Source organism: Protobothrops mucrosquamatus, unplaced genomic scaffold (assembly GCF_001527695.2).
Source record: "Protobothrops mucrosquamatus isolate PMUCROS unplaced genomic scaffold, P.Mucros_1.0 scaffold1935, whole genome shotgun sequence".
Lineage (NCBI taxonomy): Eukaryota > Metazoa > Chordata > Lepidosauria > Squamata > Viperidae > Protobothrops > Protobothrops mucrosquamatus.
In genome coordinates, this window is record NW_015388056.1 from 44,034 (window position 1) to 69,953 (window position 25,920).

A 25,920-nucleotide genomic window follows, 5' to 3' on the forward strand; every position below is an offset into this window, starting at 1 on the left:
GGATGACTTTGGGCCGGGCCTCTCTCTCAGCTCAAGTCACTTCAAAAGGTTGTTATTGTGGGGAAAATAGGAGGAGGAAGGAGTATTTGAGTTATTTATTAAAACAATAAAGCTGGAATAAACAAACAAATCATAATTTTAGAAAGTATTTCAAGGCATCAGACTTCTAAAAAGAAAAACAAAAATTGTAATGCAATTTACTTACCATCTGTGTGGACTCCCACAATCAGATAATCTCCCATTGCACGAGCTTGTCGCAACTGGTTGGAGTGTCCATAATGTACCATATCATAGCTACAAAGAAACAAACAAAACAAAAAGTAACAAAGGAACTTCTATAAAGGCACGTTAATGCTTGTTTTCACAAGATTCCACCATTAGCATACATAGAACATCACAGTCCCACAAAACAAAGAATTTACTCAACTGTACCATCAATATTGCTTTTCAGTGGTGCCTACAGAATTGGAAGCTTTTAGTATCTGCCCCTTTTGTACAGTATCAAGAAGCACATACAAAAAGAGTGGAGCTTGCATTGCAATAGTGAAGCTCTTTCATCATTCCCTTCTTTTGCTCCCATTACTTCACATGACTACTCACAAGCAGCAAATTGTAAATATGTTTCCAATTATATTACTGGACATTTATCCATTATTAGTGTTTTTTCCTGTTATTTTCATTCCTCTGCACTTCAAATTTTGACTTCAGGTATCCATAACATCAATAACAACAACAACAACAACAATAATAATATATAGCCAAGATATTGCAATGGAGTTTGGCTTGGACAAATGTGCCACACTTATTATCAAACGAGGAAAAATAGTGAAAACTGAAGGAATCAAGATGCCCCACGAAAATAACATTAAGAGTCTGGATGAGGAAGATTACTACAAATACTTGGGTATCCTTCAAGTTGACAACATCAAGCACACTGAAGTCAAGAAAAAGATTAGAGGTGAATACATCAAGAGAGTGAAGAAGATCTCAAAGACCAAACTCAATGGAGGAAATACCATAAAGGCAATCAACACCTGGGCAATTCCAGTCATTAGATACACAGCTGGAATAGTGGACTGGACTCAAGCAGAACTAAAAGCAATGGATAGGAAGACCAGAAAAATAATGACAATGAATCATGCCCTTCATCCACGCAGTGACATTGACAGACTTTACCTACCAAGGCAAATAGGTGGGCGTGGAATGCTGCAAGTACATCAGATGGTTGAAGAAGAAAAAATGGCTTTGGAAGAATATCTGAAGGACAGTGATGAAGATACACTGAAATTAGTATGTCAGGAAGGCTTACTGACTACTGGAGAGACCAAACTGGCCTACAAGAAAGACCAAATGAAGAACAGAATAGAGGCATGGGAAGACAAAGCACTACATGGCCAGTACATTAAAAAAATAGCTGGGAAAGCAGATAATAACAAGACCTGGCAATGGCTAAGAGCAGGAAAATTGAAGAAAGAGACAGAGGGACTAATTCTGGCTGCACAAAACCAAGCCTTAAGGACAAATGCATATAAAGTCAAAATTGAGAAAACAGCAACAGACAGTAAGTGCCGCCTATGCAAATACGCTGAAGAAACAGTGGACCACCTGGTAAGCTGCTGCAAGAAGATCGCACAGACTGACTACAAGCAGCGGCATGACAAAGTAGCAACAATGGTGCCTTGGAAGATCTGCAAGAAATATCATTTGCCTGTAAGCAAGAACTGGTGGGATCATAAAATAGAGAAAGTCATAGAAAATGATAAAGTTAAACTGCTTTGGGACTTCAGAATTCAAACAGACAAGCACCTGCAACATAACACCCCGGACTTAACAATTGTCGATAAGAAAGCCAAAAAAGTCTGGATAGTGGACGTGGCAGTGTCTGGAGACAGCAGAATAGACAAGAAAGAACTGGAGAAGATAACAAAATACAAAGACCTACAAATAGAAATAGAAAGACTGTGGCAAAAGCAAGAAGGGTAGTACCAATAGTAATAGGCGCCTTGGGTGCAATCCCAAAACAATTGGAGCACCACTTGAACACCATTGGCATTGACAAATTCACCATTAGTCAACTGCAAAAGGCGGCCTTACTAGGAACCGCCTCCATCCTGCGACAATATCTGTAATAACATCAAACATCCACATCTGCCTATCCCAGGTCCTTGGTAAGGACTCAATAGGTAGACAAAATGCCAAATCCAGTCTGAACATCTGGCTGACTGTGCGATCCATAATAATAATAATAATAATAATAATAATAATAATAATAATAATAATAATAATAATAATAATAATAATGCATTTTAGACTTCTAATAAATGGAAAGTATGTATATTATCAATAAATTTAGATATACTTTTACAGTATTCCCAAAGAGCCACAAGTAAAAAGTCCAAATATATTTAGAATTTGAAAATATTTTTCTGATCTGAAAGGAAAATTAAAATTGTGATAAATGCAGAAATTCTCATTATCTCTGCTGCATCAGTAATATATTGAACTGAAGCATTAGAAGCATTAGAGAGGGGGTGCTTGTCTTCTTATTCAGGGATAAAAGGAGATTAGTAAAGAAAAAGTAGAGTGAATGGGGAATGGCCAATCACCTTTTCAACTATCAGGAACTCTGAGAAAATTAAGAAAAAAAACTCAAAATACTTAATATTTTGTATTCCCAAAATACTTAATATCTTACATATATTTCTTTGAGAAGAATTTTTCAAACTCAATACACATTGGACTCATTCCTTGTACTGGTAAATGTATGTTCATAACACTCTGGCAATTCTACCTTGATTTAACTTTAAAAGCCCAGGAGACGAAAGAGGTTGTTTGTGTATGTGTGTATATGTGAGTTAGTGTATGTGTGTGTGTGTGTGTGAGAGAGAGAGAGAGAGAGAGAGAGATACATGTGTAGGTGGAATTTCTCTCTGCCACAGCTGGATCCTGCTCTCTCTCTCTCCTTTCCTAACCACAAAAAGGATCAATTCAACCAACAAACCCTGGAAAGCAAGGGGGTTTGGCCAGAGTGCAGGACATTTTGAGAAAAAGAAGAGAAAGTGTGTGGGAAGTGATTGAAGGGAAATGAGAGGGCAACTAGCTAAGGATTGCTGAGCAGGGCCCTATCCTGGGAAGAGGTGCCTGTATTCTGATTAATTTCAGCGGACAGAGTCCTCACAGGCCATTTGCCTGAAAACCGTAAGGTGGCAGACCACAGGTTGGAAGGTAACCTTCCCCCCACCTGTTGGGGGTGGTGTAGTACCACAGGGCAGTGTAGTACCGTGGATTGCGAGCGACCCAAGAGAAAGCCTTGGAGTCTTATTGAGGACGGTGGGAAAAAGCATGGGAGGCTCAGGAACAAGGATCCCACCGAGGTCTCCTTTAGGAAGGCTAATGGATTCCTGGGGCCGGGACTAATTGCCTGTCCAGGCAGGAATGAGTAAGAAGCACGTGCACAAGTTATGTAGGAAATGGATTCTTCTCAGGGATGAAGTAGGAAAAGGTACTTAAAAGAAAAGAACATTGGGTGTTTTTTTCTCCTGTCCGTCTTCTATCTGGGAGGAGGCTTCATGGTATCCGTAGCAGAACATCCAGATTCAGCCATAGTTTCATTCCATACAGCATTAACCTTGTGAACTCTCAAGCTTCCTCCTTCCATTATATATTCAAGATGGACAGTATTTAATATTTATTTGCTATGTATGTGTAGGGGTGTGGGTCTATACATATGTTGTATATAGTATGTTTAGGTGTTGTGTCATGTATGTGTTTCACTTTGAGAGCGGACAACAAAATTTCATTTTTGATGTGTGCCATTGTGCCCACAGTAAAAAAAATGACAATAAAGGTTATCTTATCTTATCTTATCTTATCTTATCTTATCTTATCTTATCTTATCTTATCTTATCTATGTAACCATGTGATATGTTTGTTAAGATATTTGCCCTCCCTAATTTGAGATTTATGGTGGGAATGACCAGGATATGAAAATCTAAGAGTTCTGTTTCTCTTTGTTCTCTTTCCCTTGTCTTCGTGTGTGTGTGTATGTGTGTCAAGTCTTTGTGTGCTAGCTAAATATGACTGTTAAATGTCTCTAATTCAAAGAGAAAAGAATTTAAAATTGTTAGAAAATAATGTTAAAATAAGCAAAGCAAAGAAAAATACCTTCACCCTAGTTTGTCTGACCAGCAAATCAGAATGAAGAGAACTGTGTTCCCTTTTTTCCCCCCTTCCCTCTCTATGCTTTTAAGAACAGCCCAAAGTTATCAGGAGGGAATGTTTTAGATTTATTTGCAGGAAATGTTTCATTCTTGCATTTACTGTATGTGTTTAAATGGGTTTCATCTGTCTACTTAACATCTGCAATGTTAACCTTAATGTCTTTTCAAACCCTGTCAGCAAGCTATCCACCACCCCCATTCCACATCTCCATTTCTTATCCTCTGTTCTCCATTCCTCATATCTGACCAGCAATGCCTCTTCTGGGAGAGTCACTCACAAAGGGGGGACGGGGCCCTGTTCTCTTATCTTTCAGCCCTGCACAGATGATCCCCACAATCTTTGGAAGCAGAGCATACTGACCCAGACACTGCCTCCAGATGAGACCCTCCATTCATTTGAGCCAGAGAATTGGGTTTGGATCCAGCCATCCACTAGACTAGAAAGTTACCATGCAAGCAGAGTGGAACAGATCTTCTCAGATCCTACATCACCCAGATGCCAGTGAAAGCTGCAGAGAAAAGAAGGCTTCCTGGATCCATTGGCCCCCACATAAAGCTTCAGAAGACAACCGGAAAGACAACCGGGGGGAGGGCAGAAACTCATTGTAAGGTTTTCTTTCTTGCCTCATTTATGTTGTAAAATTCAATTGAATGGATTTATGGAGGTATGGCATTTGGGAATGGTTGGCACAGCAACACCTCGGATTTCTGGCACAGCAACACCTCGGATTTCTGCCTGGTGGGAGGTAAATTTGTCCAGGATGTTTGTACTACCTGTTTTGTATTAATAGCTACATGCACACATACACACACCATTAAGAATCACACTGAGGCTATCCCCATGTAAAGTTCCCCAGGCTGGTTCTTGCTTTGTGCACTTAGGCCTTTGAATGCATACCTTCCTGCAAATTCCATGGGAGGGGGAACCATGCCTCTCAGGAGATTTTCAATTCTATGCTCTTACTGAGGAGGTAGCAGGAAAGAGATCTCCAAACCCAAGAGCTTAATATATTGCACTGGTGCACTGGGAGTCCTAAGGATCACTGTGTGCAATTTAAGAAATATTCATAGCCTGGCTTGCACACTGGCTAACTTCAATTTGACATCACAAACCTGGATGCACTAAACTAAGAGCTAAGGCAGGAAACAACCCTTGAAAATGGGCAGCCAGTAATTATTTACTAAGGCAAAACATGGCTGTGAAGAATATTGGAGGCATGTGCTTCAAAACCCTGACTGGAAGCTCACAGGAAGTGACATCAATAGTCTAAAAAAGATTGGCACAGAATACTGGACACCATAAATTTCTTTTCCACCTAACAGAGCTTTTGCCCTGGCTTCTAGAACTTCATGGGATGAAGGCTCCCCTTTTGGGAGCCACTGCAGGGATTCTTTTCTGCTACTTCTATCAGTGACTTCCTTTGCATTAATAGTTTAAAAACTTGTTTCCCCGCATCCTGGAACCCCCCCCCCCCAATAGAAGCACCCATCAAGTCTCCCTGATTAGATCAATTCTTAATCTTGTGCCAGTAAAAGTGTGTCACCCACACTTATATGGCACAAAGGGGGGATGTTGGAAGTTAGCACCCACCCACCCTCCTAGAGAAGGAAATATTTTGGGGGATATTAAAAAAGGCAGAATATTATATTTCCTCAAAGGAATAATGGAAAAAAATCTTAGGCAGAAACCAACCCCCAGTCTCCTTCCCCCAAGCAGACCAACTTTTAGAAATGCAGATTTGGTAATTCATTCAGGGAAACTGGTACAGGAAAGCTGGAGCTGAGGGGATTAGAAAAACAAAGATTCCAAGGAACATGAGCTTTAGGACATAATAGGATTAACCCACCATCATTAGAATACCAAAAGGGCACACTCAAGCTCAGGTCAAAGTACATTGCACAGGAACAGGAACAACCTCAAATACAAAGCCCAAAGAAGGTATTAAAAACCCACCCACTCCCAACTCCATTTTGTCAGCTCTCCCAGAATCTCATGCTGCTGTGGGTTCTGTTTTTCACTAACCTCATTTCCAAACAGCCTCCATTTTATTCCCAGCTTGGAAGTGGACCTGATTTTTCCTTCTACAATGCATCTTGAATCCTGTCACATTTATATCCCCTGTACATTTTTCTGTTGTTTTTAAAACTTTGCTAATGAAAGTTATTGAAATTAGGTTTGCTCACACTTTTGGTTAGCTTAAAATTCAGCTCAAATAAAATCTGAGTTTCCACAAATACATTTCTCATTTAGTGCAGCTTCTCTGATTGATAATGACAAGAAAGAGTAAATGGTGAAAGCATTCTACAAATAAGTGTGCCTAAATAAATTAATACAGGATATTTTATTTTGCTAAGATAACAGATTATTTTTTTCCAAACTAAAAACAAAAGTGTGTGAATGGAAAAATGGATTACACATTAATAAAATAAGAATAGTTTCAGGAGAACTTCAATCCTTCACGTTTAATTTGGCTATAACCCATGTTAGCACATGCCAAGCAGTTTCTAATGGGGCCCACATCTATCATATGACAATTCAGAATGAGTCTTAGTGCCAGCATTCCCAGGAGTTATCTTCCAGGAGTCATATGACTTTAAATCCAGTTTCCATGACAACTTCTGGAACAGTTCCATGTCCATTTGTCCCCTTCCTCTGTAACTCAACTGGGATATTGCTGATATTAGCTGCATTTGCAATTTAAAAATCCACCAAGACAAGTATTACAGGATGTTAATACTTGCACATGTTTATAATAAATACATTTTCTATGATGACCTCATTGCCAAATATATTTTCCTTCATCTTCCTGATACCATGAATATGTTGTTTACTACCCATTGTTTGATTCTATTTTGTTTACCGTGTGACATTCTTCTGAGTAGTTTGTTTCCTTTCTAACTTTTTTTTACCAATACTAAAAGGTTCCTTAGACATTTGTCTAGCTCAATAATTTTTTGCTATAGATTTTCACTTCATCTGGAAATTCCATAGGATACTTCACTGAAACATGGGTAAACTGCCTGAATATCCCTATATTTACCATTATGATTTCAACTTGTTAGTAGATCTAGTATATGACCTTTTTTTTTTTCAAATGGCACTCTACTCTTGACTTTATAATTTTAAATATTTTCTTTATGATGTTTTCAGGCAAAAAATACTGAATGGTTTATATTATTCCTTTTTAAAAAAAACAACAACCAGGAAATTGTTATGATGCTGCTGTTAAGAAACTCCATGGCTGTTGATATCTTTAATGAGTTATTTTTTCAGGCATTCCAACAAACCCAACTGCAATACATTGCTATGCCTCAACTTAATGCAGAAGTTGTTTACTAGGATTTTTTTTTTTTTTTTAAAATGACTTTCCAGTCTAACTTACAGTCCTGAGAATAACGTGACTCTATTTAACATTCTCAAGTTCATCCAAGATTGGATAGATGCTACCACCATTATATTAATTTGGATAAGAAATGATGTCTATAAGCTTAAGATTAGGGAGAAATGAATAGCTGTTTGGTTAATTCAGAATGAAAGCAGGACTAACAAGATCAGGGCATTCCTAGGAAAACATGTTAGGGAACATTGAATACTTTTCCACCAAGGAGTTTATAAAAATGCCAAGAAGTCTACATTGCTAGGATTGTATTATAAACTATTAGAAAGGAAAAAACCCTGCATAAATTACCATAACTTCAAAAAGTGGTAGTAATGAGGAGTAAATTTGTTTATGTGTTAGATTTTTTGTAGTAATAATGTATATAAAATATTAAAATGTTACTTCCAGAGATAACAATTATGGTGGAATCAGTTCTAGAATCCAATGTGAATATGGAGATAAAATTGATTGGTAAACTTAACACAAAAAACTATTTCTCTAGTTAACTGTAGGCAACTATAGAATAATTCCATGAGGTACTCTCCACACTGAATTATCACTTCAGTATAATGGAACTTATGTACCACTTTATATGGCATTAAACTGGTGAAACTGCTGAATTACCAAATAGTTGGTTTAAACCAGTGGTTCTCAACCTTTTTAATGCCGCGACCCCAACCGGTCATAAGTCGAGGACTAAACCGGTCGTAAGTCGAGGACTAAACTGGTCGTAAGTCGAGGACTACCCAACCGGTCGTAAGTCGAGGACTTTCCCTGCTCGGGAGCGCCGCGCATGCGTGGTTCCGCCCCCTGCGCCGGCCGAGGCGTAGCTGGCAAGCGGCAGAGACATAGCAGGCCGACCACCAGCTGGCCCAGCCCAAGGGAGGTAAGGCACCCGCCGGAAAAGGGGAAAAAAATGGCAGACAAAAAAAATGGCGGACAGCCTTGCTTGGTGACCCCCATGAAATGGTCGATCGACCCCAAATGGGGTCCCGACCCACAGGTTGAGAACCACTGGTTTAAACAATTACTGTACAAAAGCAAATAATTCTATTCCAACAGTATTTAACTAAGGTAGATTTTGTCTGTTGAGTTAGAATTTAAATATCAATTGGGAAGACAACAGAAATAAAAGAGAATCATTTTGAAACTGGCTCACAGTCTTCATGTTATAAAGATAGCCATAGAAACTGCAATAATATAAACTGTTGAATTTCAAGAGTCATGTAGCTGACTTTATATATGCTGACAGAAAAGAACAGGAAATACAGGATACTTCTACAAAGTTCTGGGAGAGCAATATTACTTCTTGCAATGGTTTACAATTATAATACCATCCCTACCCATTTACAAATATAATTTACGCCAATTTTATCCATGGCAATAAAAGTTAATTTAGGCCAGTGATAAAAATCATGAGTAGATAAAAGCAAATACTTCTTGTGGCTAAACAAGGTAGCTTCCCAGAATGTTTAATAATCTCAAAGTATGCCTTTGTGGGCAACTCGTGTTTATAAGCCTATCTAAACTCCAAAGTCCTTTTGACAGTACAGGGAAGAGTACACCCAGTCCTTTCACATGGGTTAATTTGTTTATTAAAAGCTGACGGTTTCAGAAACAAGACAATCAGAAGATAAAGAGATATAGCCACACGAAGATATTAACCACAGCTACCAACCTATTGCTGAAACTGCTGCCAAATGCTTGGCTGTGGGATCGGCAGCCTTGGAAGTCAGCTCATCTCAAAAAATGCAGTTGATGCAAATGGCCCGCTTATTAATTTCTACTGCTTGCAGACACATGCTCAGGCACATTACAAATTCTGTCCTAATCACATCTGGCAGATAGAAACCTCACGCATCCCCCCCCCAAAAAAATGAAGTGGTGCCAAAAGACTCCACCAAAAATGCTGAGGTCCAGTGACTCTTGCCAAAAGACGCAATTTCAGATGAGCTACACTACAGCAAACGCTTCCGTGATTCAACAGTATACTACACAGCCCCCTCACCACCACCACCACCACCACCCCCACCCCCATCATAGCTTTACAGTAAATTTAGCTCTGGTTGAGTCTCCAAAAGATCTAGGCGCACCAATTTTGACCACAGCATCCTGATAGTAAAAGAAACCCAGGGTGCATAAACCAGCCCTTAAGACGGGAAGGAAATGCTCCAGGCCAGCGAGTCTGGCGGGGAGTAAGCACAGTAGCCGGGCACGGGGCTGATGAGACACCTCGAAGAGCAGCCGCTCAACAGCAGCGGAAGCGTGAGGGGCGTTGCCATGGGGACCCATTTCGGCGCCGCAGCTAGTCGACGCCGTGGAGGAGAGACGCCTAGGCAGCGGTTGCCATAGGAATGCCGAGACAAGCTTCCCGACCGCAAGGTCCATCTCTCCGGACCGACACTCACCATCCGTCGCACCAGACGCGCACAGGCCGGGCGGTGGCGCTGAAAGGGGAGACGCCTCCGGCAGCTCCGTTCCGCAGCATCTCCAGCAGGCGAGTGCCGGACGGTCAGCTGCCGTCCCGACCTCGCCGCTGTCACTCGTCAGGACCTCCCCCGCCACGTGACCAGGGAGGAGCCGGAGCTGCCGAAAGCATCGCCGCGCTCGTTACGTTTCACCCCCCCCCCCGCCCCGAAGGACCGCCCCTTTGAAAAGCCGCTGGGATTGAGAGGAGGCGCTGGGCGGGCCAGAGAGGGTGGCTGGACTGAGGGGCCTGGCGATCGCCCGGACTGGAGACGTTCGCGCGTTTCTGCCGTCCAGGCCCGCAACTTATTGGAGGATGGGGGGTTTCCGTCAACCCTATTTCACTCTTCTTTTCTGCATGTGGCCTTTTGAAGACACACAACTTTTTTTTCTTCACAGTTATTACGCCTAGCAACCATTCGTGTTTCAGTGATAGTTGAAACCTTTCCATGGTGCACAACACAATTCTAAAATGAAAAAGTCAGCAGGGTTGCAGATCTACAACTGATATGTTATTTCCAGTTCTAATTTAGTAATAGAGTGCTGCTCAAGGTAGCTTTTATATAGAAATTGCTGACCTAAATGAGTGCTGGAATACGGGTAGTTCTCGACTTAAACAATAGTTCATTTAGTGACCGTTCAAAGTTACAACAACACTGAAAAGAGTGACTTAACGATCGCTTTTCACACTTATGACTGTTGCAGCATCCTCATGGCCACACGATCAACATTCAGATGCTTGGCAACTGGTTCGTATTTATGATGGCTGCAGTGTGCTGGGACCATGTGATCAGCTTTTGCGACTTTCTGACAAGCAAAGTCAATGGGGAATCCAAATAAAACCACCATGTTACTGACTTAAATCAATGGTTCGCTTAACAACTGTGGTAAGAGAATTCATAGAATGGGGCAAAACTCACTTGACAAATGTTTCACTTAGCAACATAAAGTTTGGGCTCAACTGTGGTCGTAACTCAAGGACTACCTGTACGGTATCTACAGCAAAACCAAAAGAACCATGTTCAAATAACTGCCAGCAGCCATTTATAATAATTTTATTAATAATTGTTAATTGGGCAGCCCTGAGTATTAAATGCCAACCTCCCCTTAAACGGCAGAAACCCAAGCTAGGCTTTGGTCCTTGTCAGGTAGTTATAAAAAATCTCTATGAAAATAGCAGCTGTGTTTTTTCCAGTTAGCCCAGTAATCCTGATGAATTCTAGTGCAGATGTCATTTCTTGCCCTGATTTTAGCAACTATAGTTGGTCCTCAAGATCTTTTTTTTTTTTTTAATTGTTATCAAGAGTTCTTTTTCCTCTTTGTGCCTTTTGCACAGCCTCTGCCAAACCAGCCACCGGAGGGAGGATCTGGATGCATCTGTTGTTCCTCTCCCAGTTGTACTTCATGAAGACTTGCTGGTGGAGCCACGGGTTTTCGGTTATGACTGCTTTCTTCTTCAGGTTGCAAAGGAACAGCCAGAGAAAAGATGGGATCTTTAATTCTACAGACAAACATGATAATATGCAATGTTAATTTACACAGCAACTTGAACCAAAGTAGCAGCTTATATTTTGAACTACTATGCCAGATGTATCCAACTACAGTAGGATTTGGACCACACCATCTTCCTTACAACTTTGGATGACAAATTTTGCCTCCAAATAAATCAAAAGTAAGCTATATTATTAAGGGCATTTGACACTTCATGACACTAACCAAGTCTGACCCTGAACAAAAGTGACCTTGAACAGAAGTGAACAGGGGCTGCCACAAAGAAGAGGGAGTCAAGCTATTTTCTAAAGCGCCTGAAGGCAGGACAAGGAGCAATGGATGGAAACTAATCAAGGAGAGAAGCAACCTAGAACTAAGGAGAAACTTCCTGACGGTTAGAACAATTAACCAGTGGAACAACCTGCCTCCAGAAGCGGTGAATGCGCCAACACTGGAAGTTTTTAAGAAGAAACTGGATAGCCATTTGTCCGAAATGGTATAGAGTTTCCTGCCTGAGCAGGGGGTTGGGCTAGATGACCTCCAAGGTCCCTTCCAACTTTATCATCATCATCATCATCATCATCATCATCATCATCATCATTAAGTTTGGTTCTCACTGACCTATCATAGGAAGGAATGGGAAGTCCCAACTCATCCATCAACAACTTCATCACATCATCACATCTTCCATGAAGTTTTAGGACTGCGAGATCATCCTTTGGTGTCCACTGCAAATACAGATTGAGGTTGGATTAGTTTCCTCAAAGACAAACAGTTTGGGAGTGATATAACATTGCTACTCTTCAGATTCAGACAGACATAAGTGTTTTTTTTTATTGCAGGGCTGGTAAAACATTTTTAGCCCTTATAAAAGAAATGACACTCCAATAGTTAGTTAAGAAAAAAAATACTTTCTCTTTAGTTTGAATTTGTGGCATCTAATAAAATTATCTTTCAAAGTGTTAAGTCAGAATACAATGGGAAGCTTTTGGAATACTAAGAAAAAGACATAATTAGCTCACATTCCAACCATCAGTGCATTATCACTGGATAGAAATAGAGAAGCCAACCTAGCATTTAAGAGGAAACAAGTGTCTGAAGGTTATCAAGCTAGGACGTACATTTCTGAGTATAGCTGAATGCCATTCAGATTCTACTCACGTTATGTTAAGAGTCATTATCATGGAAATCTTACCCTAAGAAAAGACAAAACTAAGCAAACAATTGCTCCACATGGCTACTGTATTTATTTTAATTGACAAAACTCCAAAGGTCCACACATGTTTTCTGCTCAAGAACAATTTATTTATTCTTGGTATACAGTAGTGGGAACAGTCTATGACCTTCTGCATATATTGGTCCTTTCAAAAGTATATAAAAGCAAATGATGTAAACATATGCATCTGTATATTATACTCTACCCAAAAATGATAAAACTGAACTCACCTGGAGATTTACGATATAGAGTTTAGGGCGATGTCTGGGTGGTTTACTCATGCACCATAAATGTGGATACTTTTTCAAAACCTGTTGGAAAAAGGACAATAACACAGCTAAAAGGTGAATGTATCTCCTAGTTTTCAGATATATGACACCATGATATATCTAAATTTATATAAGGAGACTTCCTCCTATGCATATTTGCAGATTTCTCAGAAAGCAAAAGGAAACTGGGACAATAAGAACAATCACCTGCTAATGAACCTATTATTCTGGGATTCGGGGTTACCAAGACATTTACAGGACTTTTTTTTTTTTTTTAGAAAAAATTACTTCTGGACTAAGTAGCATGCACAGGTGCAATATTCTAAGAACAGGTGGACAACGTACAATCTTATGCTAGAACCCAAATGTTATTATCTCAGATTCAAGGGGAAAATTTTAAAGTCAGAATACCTGAAAGAAATGTTCTTACTAATTCCAGTTCCTACCATTACAACTATAGCTAACAATGTAAGTTTATATAAGTTTATTTTAAAAGATATCCGCTAATGTTTAACAGATTACTGGTAGGAAAATATGTGTAGAACTACAGCCTCAGTTAATGGAAAACTAAAATGCTGCCCAAGGTATCATGAACTCTTCTCTTTAAATATGATACACCAAGGTGCATGATGTTTAAAGGTGAGAAAGAAACTGAGAAGGAGCAGATCACAGTTACCTTGTGGTCTTACTTAGCAAGTGCCAGTTGTTGAGCTTCTTATGAAGAACTTTGGATTCATATTTAATATATTAAAATTCTGTCCCCACATATTTTGAGAAAGTTATCTTGGGAAAGTATTGGGTTGGAGGAAAGTGATCTTAGGGTGATTCAGTACAGCTTTTATGTTCTTAAACACGAAAATATTCTCAAAGTCTATAATTTATAAATCAAACCTTATGTGTAAAAGTTTCTAAACATGCACTTTAGCTTTGAAAGAAGTAATAAATTACTGTCCAATTGGGCATTTATTGAAGTAGACCATACCTACTTTAATAGGAATTTTAACTACAAAAGTAGGCAATTCTTAAACCCTTTCTGGTACTGAACTATACAGTCTGCTCAAAATGTTTCACAAAGAGCATATTGACTTGATGCTCTTAACTACTTTCTTAGTGGAAAAGGAAGCAAGTGATCTCAGAATAGTATTGTACTAATACAAGAAAAAACCCAAACCTGTCCTTTTCTACCTGGTTTAATCAAATCTACTTTCTCAACTCTTACAAGGGAACAATTTGAGAATCCTTTTCTTAATTTCTTTTTAGCAGTACCTGTGGCATGACATTTTATTTCCGGGAATAATAAATAACAAATCAGCAGTTAAAGCACATTATTTTACTTGGAAACTACAGGTAGTCTTTGACCTACGACCACAATTGAGTCCAAAATTTCTACTGCTGAGAGAGACATTTAGTTAAGTAAAGTTTGCTCCGTTTGGCAAATGAATCATTGCAGTTAAGTTAGTAACACAGTTGTTAAGTGAATCTGGCTTCCCCACTGAATCCAGGTGGGGAAGGTGGCAAAAGGTGATCAGGTGACCCCGGGACACGGCAATATGTCATAAGTATGAGCCAGTTGCCAAGCATCTGAATTTTGATCACATAAACACGGGGATGCTGCAAAGGTCGTAAGTGTGAAAAATCATCTTAATTCACTTTTTTACACTTTTCTGTTGTAACTCTGAATGGTCACTAAACAAATTGTTGTAAGTTGAGGACTACCTGTAACTAAATTACTGTTTGTTTGTTTTTAATTATCAGGGGAATACTATCTTTTCCTTTTCAGATATAATTTTAGGAGCTTCATTTCTTGCCCAGTCCAGCTTATTTCACAAACCTGTATTCATTAACTTTCAGCATTATCTACAGAAATATGCATCACTGATAAAAGGAAAAAGCTTAGCACATGAACTGATTGCTACTGTACTAAAAAGAATCTGCAAGATTATATTGAAGGGATAATAGGAAGGCAACTACAGGTAGTCCTTGACTTACAACAGTTCGTTTAGTGACCGTTCAAAGTTACAACGGCACAAAAAAAAGTGACTTACGATCGTTTTACACACACTGACGACCGTTGCAGCATCTCCATGGTCACGGGATCAAAATTCCGATGCTTGGCAGCTGGTTCATATTTACGACGGTTGCAGTGTCCCGGGGTCACGTGATCCCCTTTTACGACCTTCTGACAAGCAAAGCCAACGGGGAAGCCAGATTCACTTAACAAACGTGTGACTAACTTAACGCCTGCAGTGTTTCACTTAACAACTGTGGCAAGAGAGGTGGTAAAATGGGGCAAAACTCACTTAACTGCCTTGCTTAGCAACAGAAATGTTGAGCTCAGTTGTGGTCGTAAGTCGAGGACTACTGGTATGTATGTGGTTTCAGCCACTTCTATTTTCGCAAGCTAAATTTTGAAAACTACAAACTGAAATCTCAATTAGTTCATCATTAATTTTCAGTATTTTTCCAAAAGCTTCCTATACGTAGTACAAAATAATACATCTTAAACCAGGGGTGTCAAACTCAATTTCATTGAGGGCCGCATCAGCATTGTGGTTGCCCTCGGGGGGCCAGGTGGGTGCAGCCTACGGGATGGGCATGGATGGAGTGGGTGCAGCCTACTGGGTGGGCGTGGATGGAGTGGATGTGGCCTACTGGGTGGGTGTGGCCAGCTCTACATCATTCACGTCAAGGGTGCCGGTGGGGGCCTGGACAGGAGTGGGACAGATCTGAGGGTCTCTGGCAGAAGGGGATGGGACCGGGGCAAGCGCCAAGGCATGGTCCATTTCTTCATTCCTCACAAAGGGTGACACCTCCCCAGCATGCACCCAGGGGGCGGGGCCAACGCAGCAGGGGCTAGTTCCTCGCTGTTTCCAGATGGCCTTGTGGAGCTAAGACTGAATGCGTTTCAGCATAGATGGCCACCACAAAATTGTACATTGGTTCCCGGCCGGCCTGGCTCGGGCCAAGGCAGCGGAGGCCGTTCCCTCACTGTTTCCAGGATGGCTTCGTGGGCCGCATGAAACCACTTCGCGGGCCGCATCCGGCCCCCGGGCCTTGTGTTTGACATGTCTGTCTTAAACCATTAACACTTTTGCACTAATGTGCAAAGAAGGTATTTCTTTAATTGTACCTTCAAGCTAGACCCCAAGCAAAGGATCACATCTGCTTTGCTAGCAGCTTCTGTTGCTGCCTCCCAGTTCAAGGGCTGCGGTAAAATACCCTTCTCTCCAAAGTGTACAATTGTATCTCTCAGCTGGGCTCCACATTTATGGCATAATCTCCCAGTCTGGTGCCTATGCAAGGCTGTGCGCTCTGTCACATCAAATATCCGTACATATTCACGATTGGGTGTGCAAGACGTGCAAACCTAGTTTGGGATGGAATCACAGAATTTATTAGCATTTTTCTTCTATGACGACGCACCAAATCTCACTCTCTCCAAGCACTCACTTCTATATACATGTTTCCATGCAGCTCAGACAGGGCTTCTCGTGGAAGTCCACTGCGCAAGTGAAGCCCATCACAGTTTTGAGACACAACATGCTTCACCTAAAAAGAGAAAAAAAAATGGGGTGAAACGGAAATAGCATCACAGACAGTAAGAGAAGATGTTTTCCTCTTTTCCTTTGTCCTTGCTCAATCACATTCAAGATACAGTAACAACATTCTTATAATGTACAAAAAAAATTATCCTCTTTCTCTCACTACAGTAGCCCTTGACGTATGACAGCAATTAGGACTGAAATTTTCATTGCTAAGCAGTACAGTTGTAAACTGTGACCACATCACTTAGTGACAGCAATCCCTGCAGTCCTGGTTGTCATCATTAACTGAATCCCATGGTCATTAGGCAAGGCAACCTCCGGCCAGCTTCTCATGATGAAAGTCAATGGGGAAGCCAGTAGGAAGTTGCAAATCCCAGACCCACAGGCAGGTAAGTAGTTGCTACTAAATGGAGGGAAAAGGAGGCACAGGCATGCAGGAGAGTGTGTGAGAGATGTGGCACAAGGAGGGTGCACAAGGATGTGTGTATGAGAAGGAGTCAGGGACAGTGCAGAAATGTCTGCATGAGAGGAGCCATGTGGGTTGAGGTTGTGTGAGGGGTTGCACAAGTGCAGAGAGGCTGGGGAAGGATGTCCTGATGGGGGAGATTTACCCCAGTGACCTGCAACCTTCATTTTCAAAAAATACCGAGTTTTAAATTCTATGGTTACAAAGTTTAATGTACTTCTTTTCCACATCTTGGAAGTTTCCACTTCACTTCTGTTCAAGTTTAAAAAGCATTTTAAAATTGTATGTGTGAAGTATATGAAAAATTACAGTGTAGTTTACTTCACTGATAACAGAAATTGCTTTGGCACTGAGATTCTGAGCTAAGCACTCAATCTTTGAGTGCTGAGATTCCTATGCAAGGAAAAAATATGAAGAAAAATCATACGTTCTGTCAGGAGATTGATATAAAAAAATAAGATTCAAAAGGAAAGTAATAACTGATGACGAACAGATTAAAAAATCTTTTCAAAATTTTTATTCTAATTTGTATAGATGCAGGAGCTAGATAGGTCAAAATAGATGAATACTTGCTAAGACAAAACTTGCAGAAACTCTCACAAATTCAGAGACAATTTATGAATGACCCAATAACTACCTTTGAAATATCAGAAGCTATAAGAAAAATGAAATCAGACAAAGCCTCTGGCCCAGACGGATTTACAAGTAAATATTATAAATGTTAGAATCAGAAGGTCATGTCTGCCATTGGTTTACATATATACAACTGAAATAAATATTTAAACTAGACAAAAAGAATCATGGGTTTAGCTTTGTTAAAAATGAATTGGAAATCCTACTGTGTGGCAGTGATGAACATATTATTGCTAAAGTTTATAAAATGTTATTGAATTTAAATCTGGAAAATGAACAAGTAAAGCACTGCATGATTCAGTGGGCAAGGAACTTTGGGTATAATGTAATGCTTGAACAATGGGAGAATATGTAGAATAAAGGATTAAAATTTACATTAAACTATAACTTAAAAGAAAAGTTTTACAAGATGATGTATCATTGCTATTTAACACCAGATAAGTTATCAAGAATGTACAAAGGCATTTTAAATAAATGCTGGAAATGTAAATGTAAAGAAGGGACCTTTTATCATTTATGGTGGACGTGTGATAAAGCAAAAAAATATTGAAGTAGGATTCATATGTTAATACAGAAAATTCTTAAAGTGAATATATAAAGAAAACCAGAGACTTTTATCTTGGGACTAATGGACAAAGATGTGGGGGGGAAAATTGGAAACTTGATGTTATGCAGTATATGTTGACAGCAGCAAGATTACTCTATGCTCAGAAATGGAAGACCACCACCGATCCCCACAACGGAAGAATGGTTGCAAAAACTGATGGAGTTAGCAGAGATGGCTAAACTGACTGTTTTAATTAAAGAAAAAAATACAAATACTTTTACTGTTACATGGAAACCACTTCTGGACTTTGTGCTTGAGGTGGGAAAAAAATGAAATTTTGATGTTGGGCTTTACCGATAGATTTGCTGTTATTGAAATGGCTAGTTTATACTATTTTGTAAAAGTAAAAAAATGAGGTTTGACGTTGATATTCTATTTTACTGCATCAAAGGAAGTCGGAAGTCAATGCCTTTTTTTTTCTTTTTTCCCCTTCCCTTCCCCCACTTTTCTATTCCCTTCCCCCTTCCCTATCCTTCCCACTATTTACTTTTGTATTTTCTTTGTATCGTATACTATAAACTAATTAAATTTTGGAATCAGAATAAAGGAAAGCAAACAGCAGAAAGAGAAGGCATGTAGTAGTAGAAACAGAAGAGGGACGAAGCAGGGAAAGAAAACAAGAACAGCAGTGTAAAATGCTGGGAATGCCAGACCCTCTGCATGTCAGTTTGCACATTTATGATTTAGAGACCAATATTTCTCAACCTCAGTGACTTTAAGATGTACCGATATCAACCTCTATAATTTCCCAGCAAGCACCACAACCTGGTGAATTCTGGGTGTTGAAGTCCATACATCTTAAAACCGTCCAGGTTAAAAAATATTTAGACACTGGTATCAACATATTCTATGTGTCTTCTCTTTTACAAAAGCATCTAGAAATAATATGACAAATGTTATATGAAGGGAGAGCTTCATCTTTTTACTATTCTGACTCCGAGTTAAAAACGCCTTCTTTAAATCCAGTCAGATAGATAACACAAAGAAATGATTTCATAACAAGAAATATATTTATAATCAGATAGGTTACTTGCTTTTATGACGAATGCCTCTGATATTACATCTCCTGTTCATTTCTATCGGTAAAAAGATGAAGCTCTCCCTTCATACCATCTTTATAGCAGTACAGGCTCATCGGGTGACATCTGATGGGCCATGCTTCTCTCAGACAAAGACATTCCAAACTGGCTTGTGTCCAGGAAGTCTCCCAATGCCCTTTTGAAACTCCTCCCCCTGACCTATTACTAACATACTGATACATGCTCTCTAGTTAGAGTTACATAGAGCTATACAAGGTTACATGGATCTATATGGTCCAGAATAAATGTTGTAGATACAACATGCAGCAAGCCTAAAAATCGCTGTAAGAATACTGCCTCAGAAGTGCAGGGCTGAAAATCAAAGAGCTTACCAGTTTGTTCTTGTGCAAACAAGCAATGCTCATGTGGGTGAGTGTGGGCTCTGCTTCACTCAGATCGGTAGCCCTGATACAGGGGGAAAAAAAAAGAAGTGTGAAAAGCGACACCCAGGATTCCAGTGTAACATAAGAAATGCTTTTGAACCGATTACCTGATACTTCTCCCTTTTTGCAGCATTGTCCACACCCCATTTGGGCCTCGGTAGTCAGGAATTGAAGCTGCCTGTAAGGAGTCACAAAAAAAAAGAAACTCTACTGGTTTCATTTCAAGAATACATGCTCTTGCCTGTATTTATAAGCATCTCTACACCTATTACTTCCACGTCATGAAATTACTGGATTGTTGTAAACACCCCGGAGTCACTTTTTGTGAGTTAGGTGGCTCTACAAATTTGACTAATAAGATAAAAATCCTAAATTATTTTTTTGTTGTACCAAACATGCTGCCATCACTCAAACATCAAAGCCATTCATCGTGTATCTATCCATCAGCTCAATCTCGATCCCTTAAATCAGGCATGTCAAACTCGTGGTGTCACATGACATATCATGACTTATTCCCCATTGCTGGCAATGGATTGGGCGTGGTTTCGGCATGACGCATCTGGCCCGCCAGCCGGCAGTTTAACATGCCTGCCTTAAATGTTTACCCTGAACAAAACAATTTCCAGTTTATTCTAAAGTTATAGCTATATAACATGCTGATTTAGCCCAGCAGGTTCAGGCACTGTTGTGTTGTGCCAGTTTTGGCAAAACACTTTGATACTGTTGCCAAGGAAACTGTATAGATATGGCCATCACAATGAGCTTGACTCAAAGCAAGTTTTACATGGTAAGAGTATAGTTTATCTTTCTCTTCCATATCCCAATTTTTTTTTATAAAATAGTTATGTAAAACACTAGGATAAGAAATTTATCAGCCAGCCAGGGAACTCAATTCCACTTTCAAAGAGTATTTAGCTATTTGTCACAGTTTTTTTCTTCCCCAAAGCACAAAAAGTGTGAAGTCTTCACATATTTTACACCTTTCCAGCATTCTTTCTCACAGAGGACTACTTCAAGAGATACATTTTGCATTCTAAACAGAAGTTGGCTCCTTGAGATGTGAGCAGCTCAGTATACAGCTTTTTACTGACAATTTAGATGAAGAAGATTGGTATACAGAATCCTGCTTGTTTGTACCAGTCTTTAAGGATACCTAAACAGTTTACAATGCACTGCTTTGGAATGCTACCTATCAGGAGTACAATGAACACCCACTTTTCTTAGAGTCATAACACAATCTAATTTTTCTGACCTTTTTTTAGGAAAGATGTTGCAGAAAATGTAGCATTTTTTCCCAAAGAGATTGGGAAGAAAAATGAAAAGTTTTTCTGATTTTTTTACCATTTTTCCAGACTTTCACAGTGCGAGTGTCAATATACAACATAAAAGTCAAAATTTAATATGCCAAAATGCTCTCAAATTGTGTTTTTACAGAAGTTGTTGAATTATTTCAACTTATGTTGTATGACAGAATTTTCAAACCTCAAAACAATGCTGCTCTCACGTGATAAGCAAGGTAGGTAATTCAGTTATAAGAATCTTTTGTTGCTGATGATTTTAGAAGGAAAACTGATACAATCTTACCGTACTTATGCCAGCTCCGGTATATACAATAAGATGTTTAGCTCCTTGGACAACAGCAGATAGCTTGCTGACTTTTCTCTTCAATTCGTCAGGCTCATCACACACCTAAAAAAAAGAGTAAAAATCCCATATTTTCCAAAATGATAAAATCCATACATTTCTTTTCTTGCTTTTGCACATCCTATAATTGTACCCTTTACAATAAAACAGACTTAGCTCATCTAGTTGTGTTTCGTGCCTGGTTCATCAGGGGAGGCCAGCATCAATCTTGCAAGTCGAAAAGCAGAAACTTCCTGCCCTCCACTTTTAACTGCTTGTTCCATTAGGATGAATCCTTCCTTAGTTTTCTTCTACGATTATTAAGTGACTGAGGGCTCCTACCCCTCTCGCCTCATTGTTTCCTAGGCAGGATCTCTTGTCCTCTTTCCTTGAGGTCTCCTATGCATTCCATTACCATAACTAATTTATTTGGAAAGCTTTTTAACATAATTTATATTCTTTCAAGCAGATACTGAATTTTACAATATCAAGAAGCCAAATTAGAAATTACATACTATTCTGAGTAAGCACTGGCCCTCCTACCATGTACTTATAAATCTACTTGGTGCCTCAATGAAACATGCAGGAACTTTTCATTAATACAGTATATTTATCTCTATTATCTCTGCCTTTAACTGTTATATTTCTTCTTCAAAGTAGAAGAAAAAAAATTAATTTCCAGAAAAGAGATACAGATAAACTAACTGGTTCCTTTTCTGTAAATTTGGCAGAAATCATATCTAGTTTTGTCTGTCAGCAAGGAAAACCACAAAATTCTCAACAAGCAAAGCCAGTTCAAAAGACAATTACCGGTAGGTTGTTTAAAGGGCAACCAGCTTAATTACAGAGGGTTAGAGCCAGATCTGCCCTTCCAGAAACAAAAGGCCTTCAGTTCACAACTGGAAATGAAATTCAGTGAAAACCTCTCCTGAAAGAAACTATAGAAGTAACTTCCATTGTTTGTTTATTTTTTAATTTACAATAGTTTTCCTTGCTGACACTTACCTCATGAATAGCTTTTAAATGCTAAACAAAACTTCAGGAAAATCGTTCAGGGAAATTGAACAAATTGTATTATCTGTACATTAGAAGCCATTAGAAGCTCTGTCACTGCTGAAAGCATGGGGTCCTTAGTGTTCTCTGAGCTCGGTGGTCTTCTTGCAGACATTTCATTACCAAACTAATATCATCAGTGCAAGCACTAATGCATTGATTAGCCCTGATGATGTTAGCTAGCTTAGTAATGAAAATCTGCAAGAAAACCACCAAGCTCAGAGAGCCCCAAGGACCCCACAGTTTAACCTTGAGCTATAAATATTCTCACTGTTGGAAGCATTGAAGACTCTGGCAAGGAAATATCTATGAAAGGATGACCCGGGGGTCATTTATTGTTTAGTGAAAAATTAAACTTGCATGAAATTTACTGTCCCCATTGCCAATCCCTATCCTGCATCTAGAGACCAGAATTGTTTTCTTCATGACACTGTATGAAGTGGAAATTTGACTTTGAAGGAACAGAATGGAAATTCTGTTTCTTCAAAGTCATATTTGACACCTTTGAACTTTGACATTGGAAAAGATTTCTGAGAATACTGTGGACAGCTAAAAAAACAAACAACTGGATCATCAAGCAACTCAATCCAGCATTTTAATTTGAGGCACAAATGGCCAGGCTGAAATTATCATACTTTGGACACATTATGCAAAGATCTACTTTTCTACAGAACCCTATAATGCTGAGAAAGGGAGGAGGGGAAATGAAGATGTTAACCAGCCACAAGTCAGATGGATTCAGTTACAGCGGTGATGGGTGAACCATTGGACAACCTGAAGCACCACACAGGGATCAGATCCTCCTGGAGAAAATCTATCTATGTGGTCACTAAGAGTTGACAACTACTTGAGGGCCTATAATCAATTGGGCATATATTTCCAGTCATTGCCAAACACCTAACTTTTTTTCATCTTAAATAGATGATAAAAAAGCATAGCTGATTTTTACACACCTTTTAGATCTGGCAAAACAATTTAACTCCTGTCTAGTTAAGGCCACTATCAAACTTGTCAACTGAGGATATTTAGAAAATATCATAGGCGGGGGAAAAAACAGGCTAGAGCAGGGGTTCTCAACCTTGGCAACTGGCAACTGGCTGAGGAATTCTGGGAGTTGAAGTCCACAAGTCTTAAAGTTGCCAAGGTTGAGAACCCCTGGGCTAGAGTTTGCTTGAGCCGTGGGGCAAGTGAGAACAAGCCCTCACGTCGATCAGGGCACTGACAGCACAGCTAAAAACGTACCCACCTCCTCTAGCCGGCGCCGCAGCCTCTCACGCTTCTTGCGAAGTCGCTCCAGATCCCGCACCATCTCTTGACATCCAGACAGAAGCATCGCCTCGTCGGCGCTCCGGTCAGCCGCTGGTTTGCGCAGGATTCGGGACACCTGGGTCGAACGAGGAAAAGAGCGAAAGAGAAGGGGGAGGGCGTGTTGCCAAGCCGGCGCCTCGAGAAGCACCGCCCGCCTTGATTTCCGGCAACCCCGCAGTACCTGCCTCCGTCGCTCTCGCTGCTCTTCTTGACGGAGGGATTCAGCGCGAGCCGCCGCTTTCCGCTCCGAGCGACTTAAACTTCGACCGGCCGCCATCCCCCGACTAATTTCCGGGTTCCTATCGGCCGAAAGCGGAGGGTTCGACTACTTCCGTTTCCGGCCGCTCGCAACGGACGACGCTCGGCGGCAACTGCTTGTTGCCCTGGGGACGCAAATGATGTTCGCTGCTGTTGCCAGGCTCTTCGTTCCAAGATAGAAGCTTAGGGCACAATTCTGCTACTTCCGGTTGGACTTGTCTTCCATTGTAGAGAAACCTGCCGTTTCTATGACCTCCATAGAGAATTAGGATCGAATTCCTGCTCCTTCCTCGTTTGGGAAAGTGCGCTCTCTTTCGGATTGGGGGTTTAAAAACCATGCTGGCGTGTACCGTAGGATAATTGCGCTGCTCCGGTCCCTCCTTCTCCGAGACCCCCCGAGCTGGAATGTGGTGGCCGCGTGTGAAATGCTATTGCGTGAATTCCGGCGCTGTTTTCCCGCATCAAACCAAATTCCATTAAGGGCAAGCCAGTCCTTTCACGCTCAGGGTCTTCTGTAACGATATCTGGGTTAGCCTATTCCCGTAACCAGAAACTATTGTCTACTGCTGCTGAACGTTACATAGGAATATAACGGGAAACAGATTGCTCGCAGCATTAACTATTGGAGAATGCGAATTAAACATTTTGCTGGTCTTGAGTAAGAAAAAGTGGAAGGTTTGTTTTTCCTTTCAAAACCCAACGGCCAAAGTCAACCATATCATCTTATTTAATGTATTAAAAATACCAAAGGAAAATTTGGCAGAGTGAGAAAAATGGCCCATATTAGGGGAAAAGTTTAAAACTATAATTGGGCCTCTTAATTTCCGCATAAGCTTTCATCAACCACTCCATTTTTGGTGGTGTGAATTAGTGTGCAAAAGCTTGTAATTTAATGTTTAGAGGACCTGGAGATTTTGCTTTTTATTGCTGCATATTGTCATTCTCTTGGATTTGTTACATGAAAACTTAAAGCTCTTGCAGCAACAAGTTAACCTTCCATTGGTTGTATTAGGCAAAAAAGTGCATTTTTTGAAGTAAGCTTGCCAGTGGTCATGTTTGCACAATTTACTGAACCACAAGTTAGTCAACTGCATTTTAGCTTTATCTCAGCACTTTAGCTTTAGGGTGTTGGTTTGGGTTAATTGTGTTCAATGTCATGTGAATCCAGCAAATTAGGTTGAGTGAACCATGCCTAAATGTCATGTAAATGCATCCATTTTTAAATGCTGACTACTAGTTGTTCTTCCTCTCTTGTTAGAGGTATGTCCTTCCCATACTACATAGATCCAGATAATATCCAAATTCCTTTTTCTTTCTTCATACTTGGCTAAATATTTCTGATCTGTAGAGAACAAAATTGTTGCATTCTCACTATCAGAAATGTACAACGGTTCTTATAACTTTGTTTTTATATTGCTTCAGATGCCCTTATTATGCATTTTGATGTAAAATAGAACAGTGCTATTTCAGCAGAAACATTTTCTTGTATTAGTAGTTTGTTTTTGTAATTACAGGTTTTTTTCAAACAGGAACATAAATAATGTTGAGAACCAGGGCTTTTTTTCTCATAGAACGCCCAGAACGGAGTTCCGGCACCTTTTTTGGATGAAACCTTGTAAAGTAGGCAAGGCGGGTTGTATGACGTGTGTGAGTTCGGCACCTTTTTTTTTTTTTTTAGAAAAAAAGCACTGTTGAGAACCATCAACAATGTTAGATAAAGGCACTGCTAAGAAATACATAATTAAGAAAAATTAGGTCACTATATATAATTTATGCTATTATTGATAAATACAAACTTGTTCACTTTATTCTTAAATCCTATACAGTATGTATTAGTCCAACTCCAACACATACCACAATAACCTGAATAATAGTGTTGTTTTAATATAACTTAATATTTTAAAAATATGCTATATAAAATCT

The 25,920-nt window shown here is 39.8% G+C and overlaps 2 protein-coding genes across 2 annotated transcripts in view; both read right to left on the reverse strand.

Moving 5' to 3' along the window:
* The window catches only part of PCYT2 (phosphate cytidylyltransferase 2, ethanolamine), a 35,457-nt gene extending 25,364 nt beyond the window's left edge, over positions 1-10,093 (reverse strand). Inside the window, exons 1-2 of the mRNA XM_015823641.1 lie at positions 10,009-10,093; positions 206-294 (exon numbers count right to left, since the gene is read on the reverse strand). Coding sequence (XP_015679127.1) covers positions 206-294; positions 10,009-10,088 — 169 coding nt within the window. The 5' untranslated portion in view covers positions 10,089-10,093. The remainder of the gene's footprint in view (positions 1-205; positions 295-10,008) is intronic.
* Positions 10,094-11,124: 1,031 nt separating this feature from the next.
* On the reverse strand, positions 11,125-24,037 carry SIRT7 (sirtuin 7). The gene is made up of 10 exons (XM_015823642.1): positions 23,921-24,037; positions 23,678-23,815; positions 21,340-21,444; positions 19,863-19,933; positions 19,705-19,777; positions 16,493-16,591; positions 16,173-16,409; positions 13,004-13,084; positions 12,179-12,285; positions 11,125-11,567 (listed from the first exon to the last, which is right to left on the reverse strand). The coding sequence occupies exons 1-10, from the start codon at positions 24,014-24,016 to the stop codon at positions 11,366-11,368; spliced, it is 1,209 nt and encodes a 402-aa protein (XP_015679128.1). The 5' UTR covers positions 24,017-24,037; the 3' UTR covers positions 11,125-11,365.
* Positions 24,038-25,920: the final 1,883 nt, after the last annotated feature.

Bases quoted from the DNA above. Each gene is read 5' to 3' on its own strand.
- SIRT7 (XM_015823642.1), bottom strand. From the start codon at position 24,016: ATGGCGGCCGGTCGAAGTTTAAGTCGCTCGGAGCGGAAAGCGGCGGCT. The intron at 16,410-16,492 runs GTGAGTGCTTGG...ATCCCAAACTAG, and splicing joins ATGGAAACATGTATATAGAA to GTTTGCACGTCTTGCACACC. The intron at 12,286-13,003 runs GTGAGTTCAGTT...CTGTATTTGCAG, and splicing joins TCTATATCGTAAATCTCCAG to TGGACACCAAAGGATGATCT.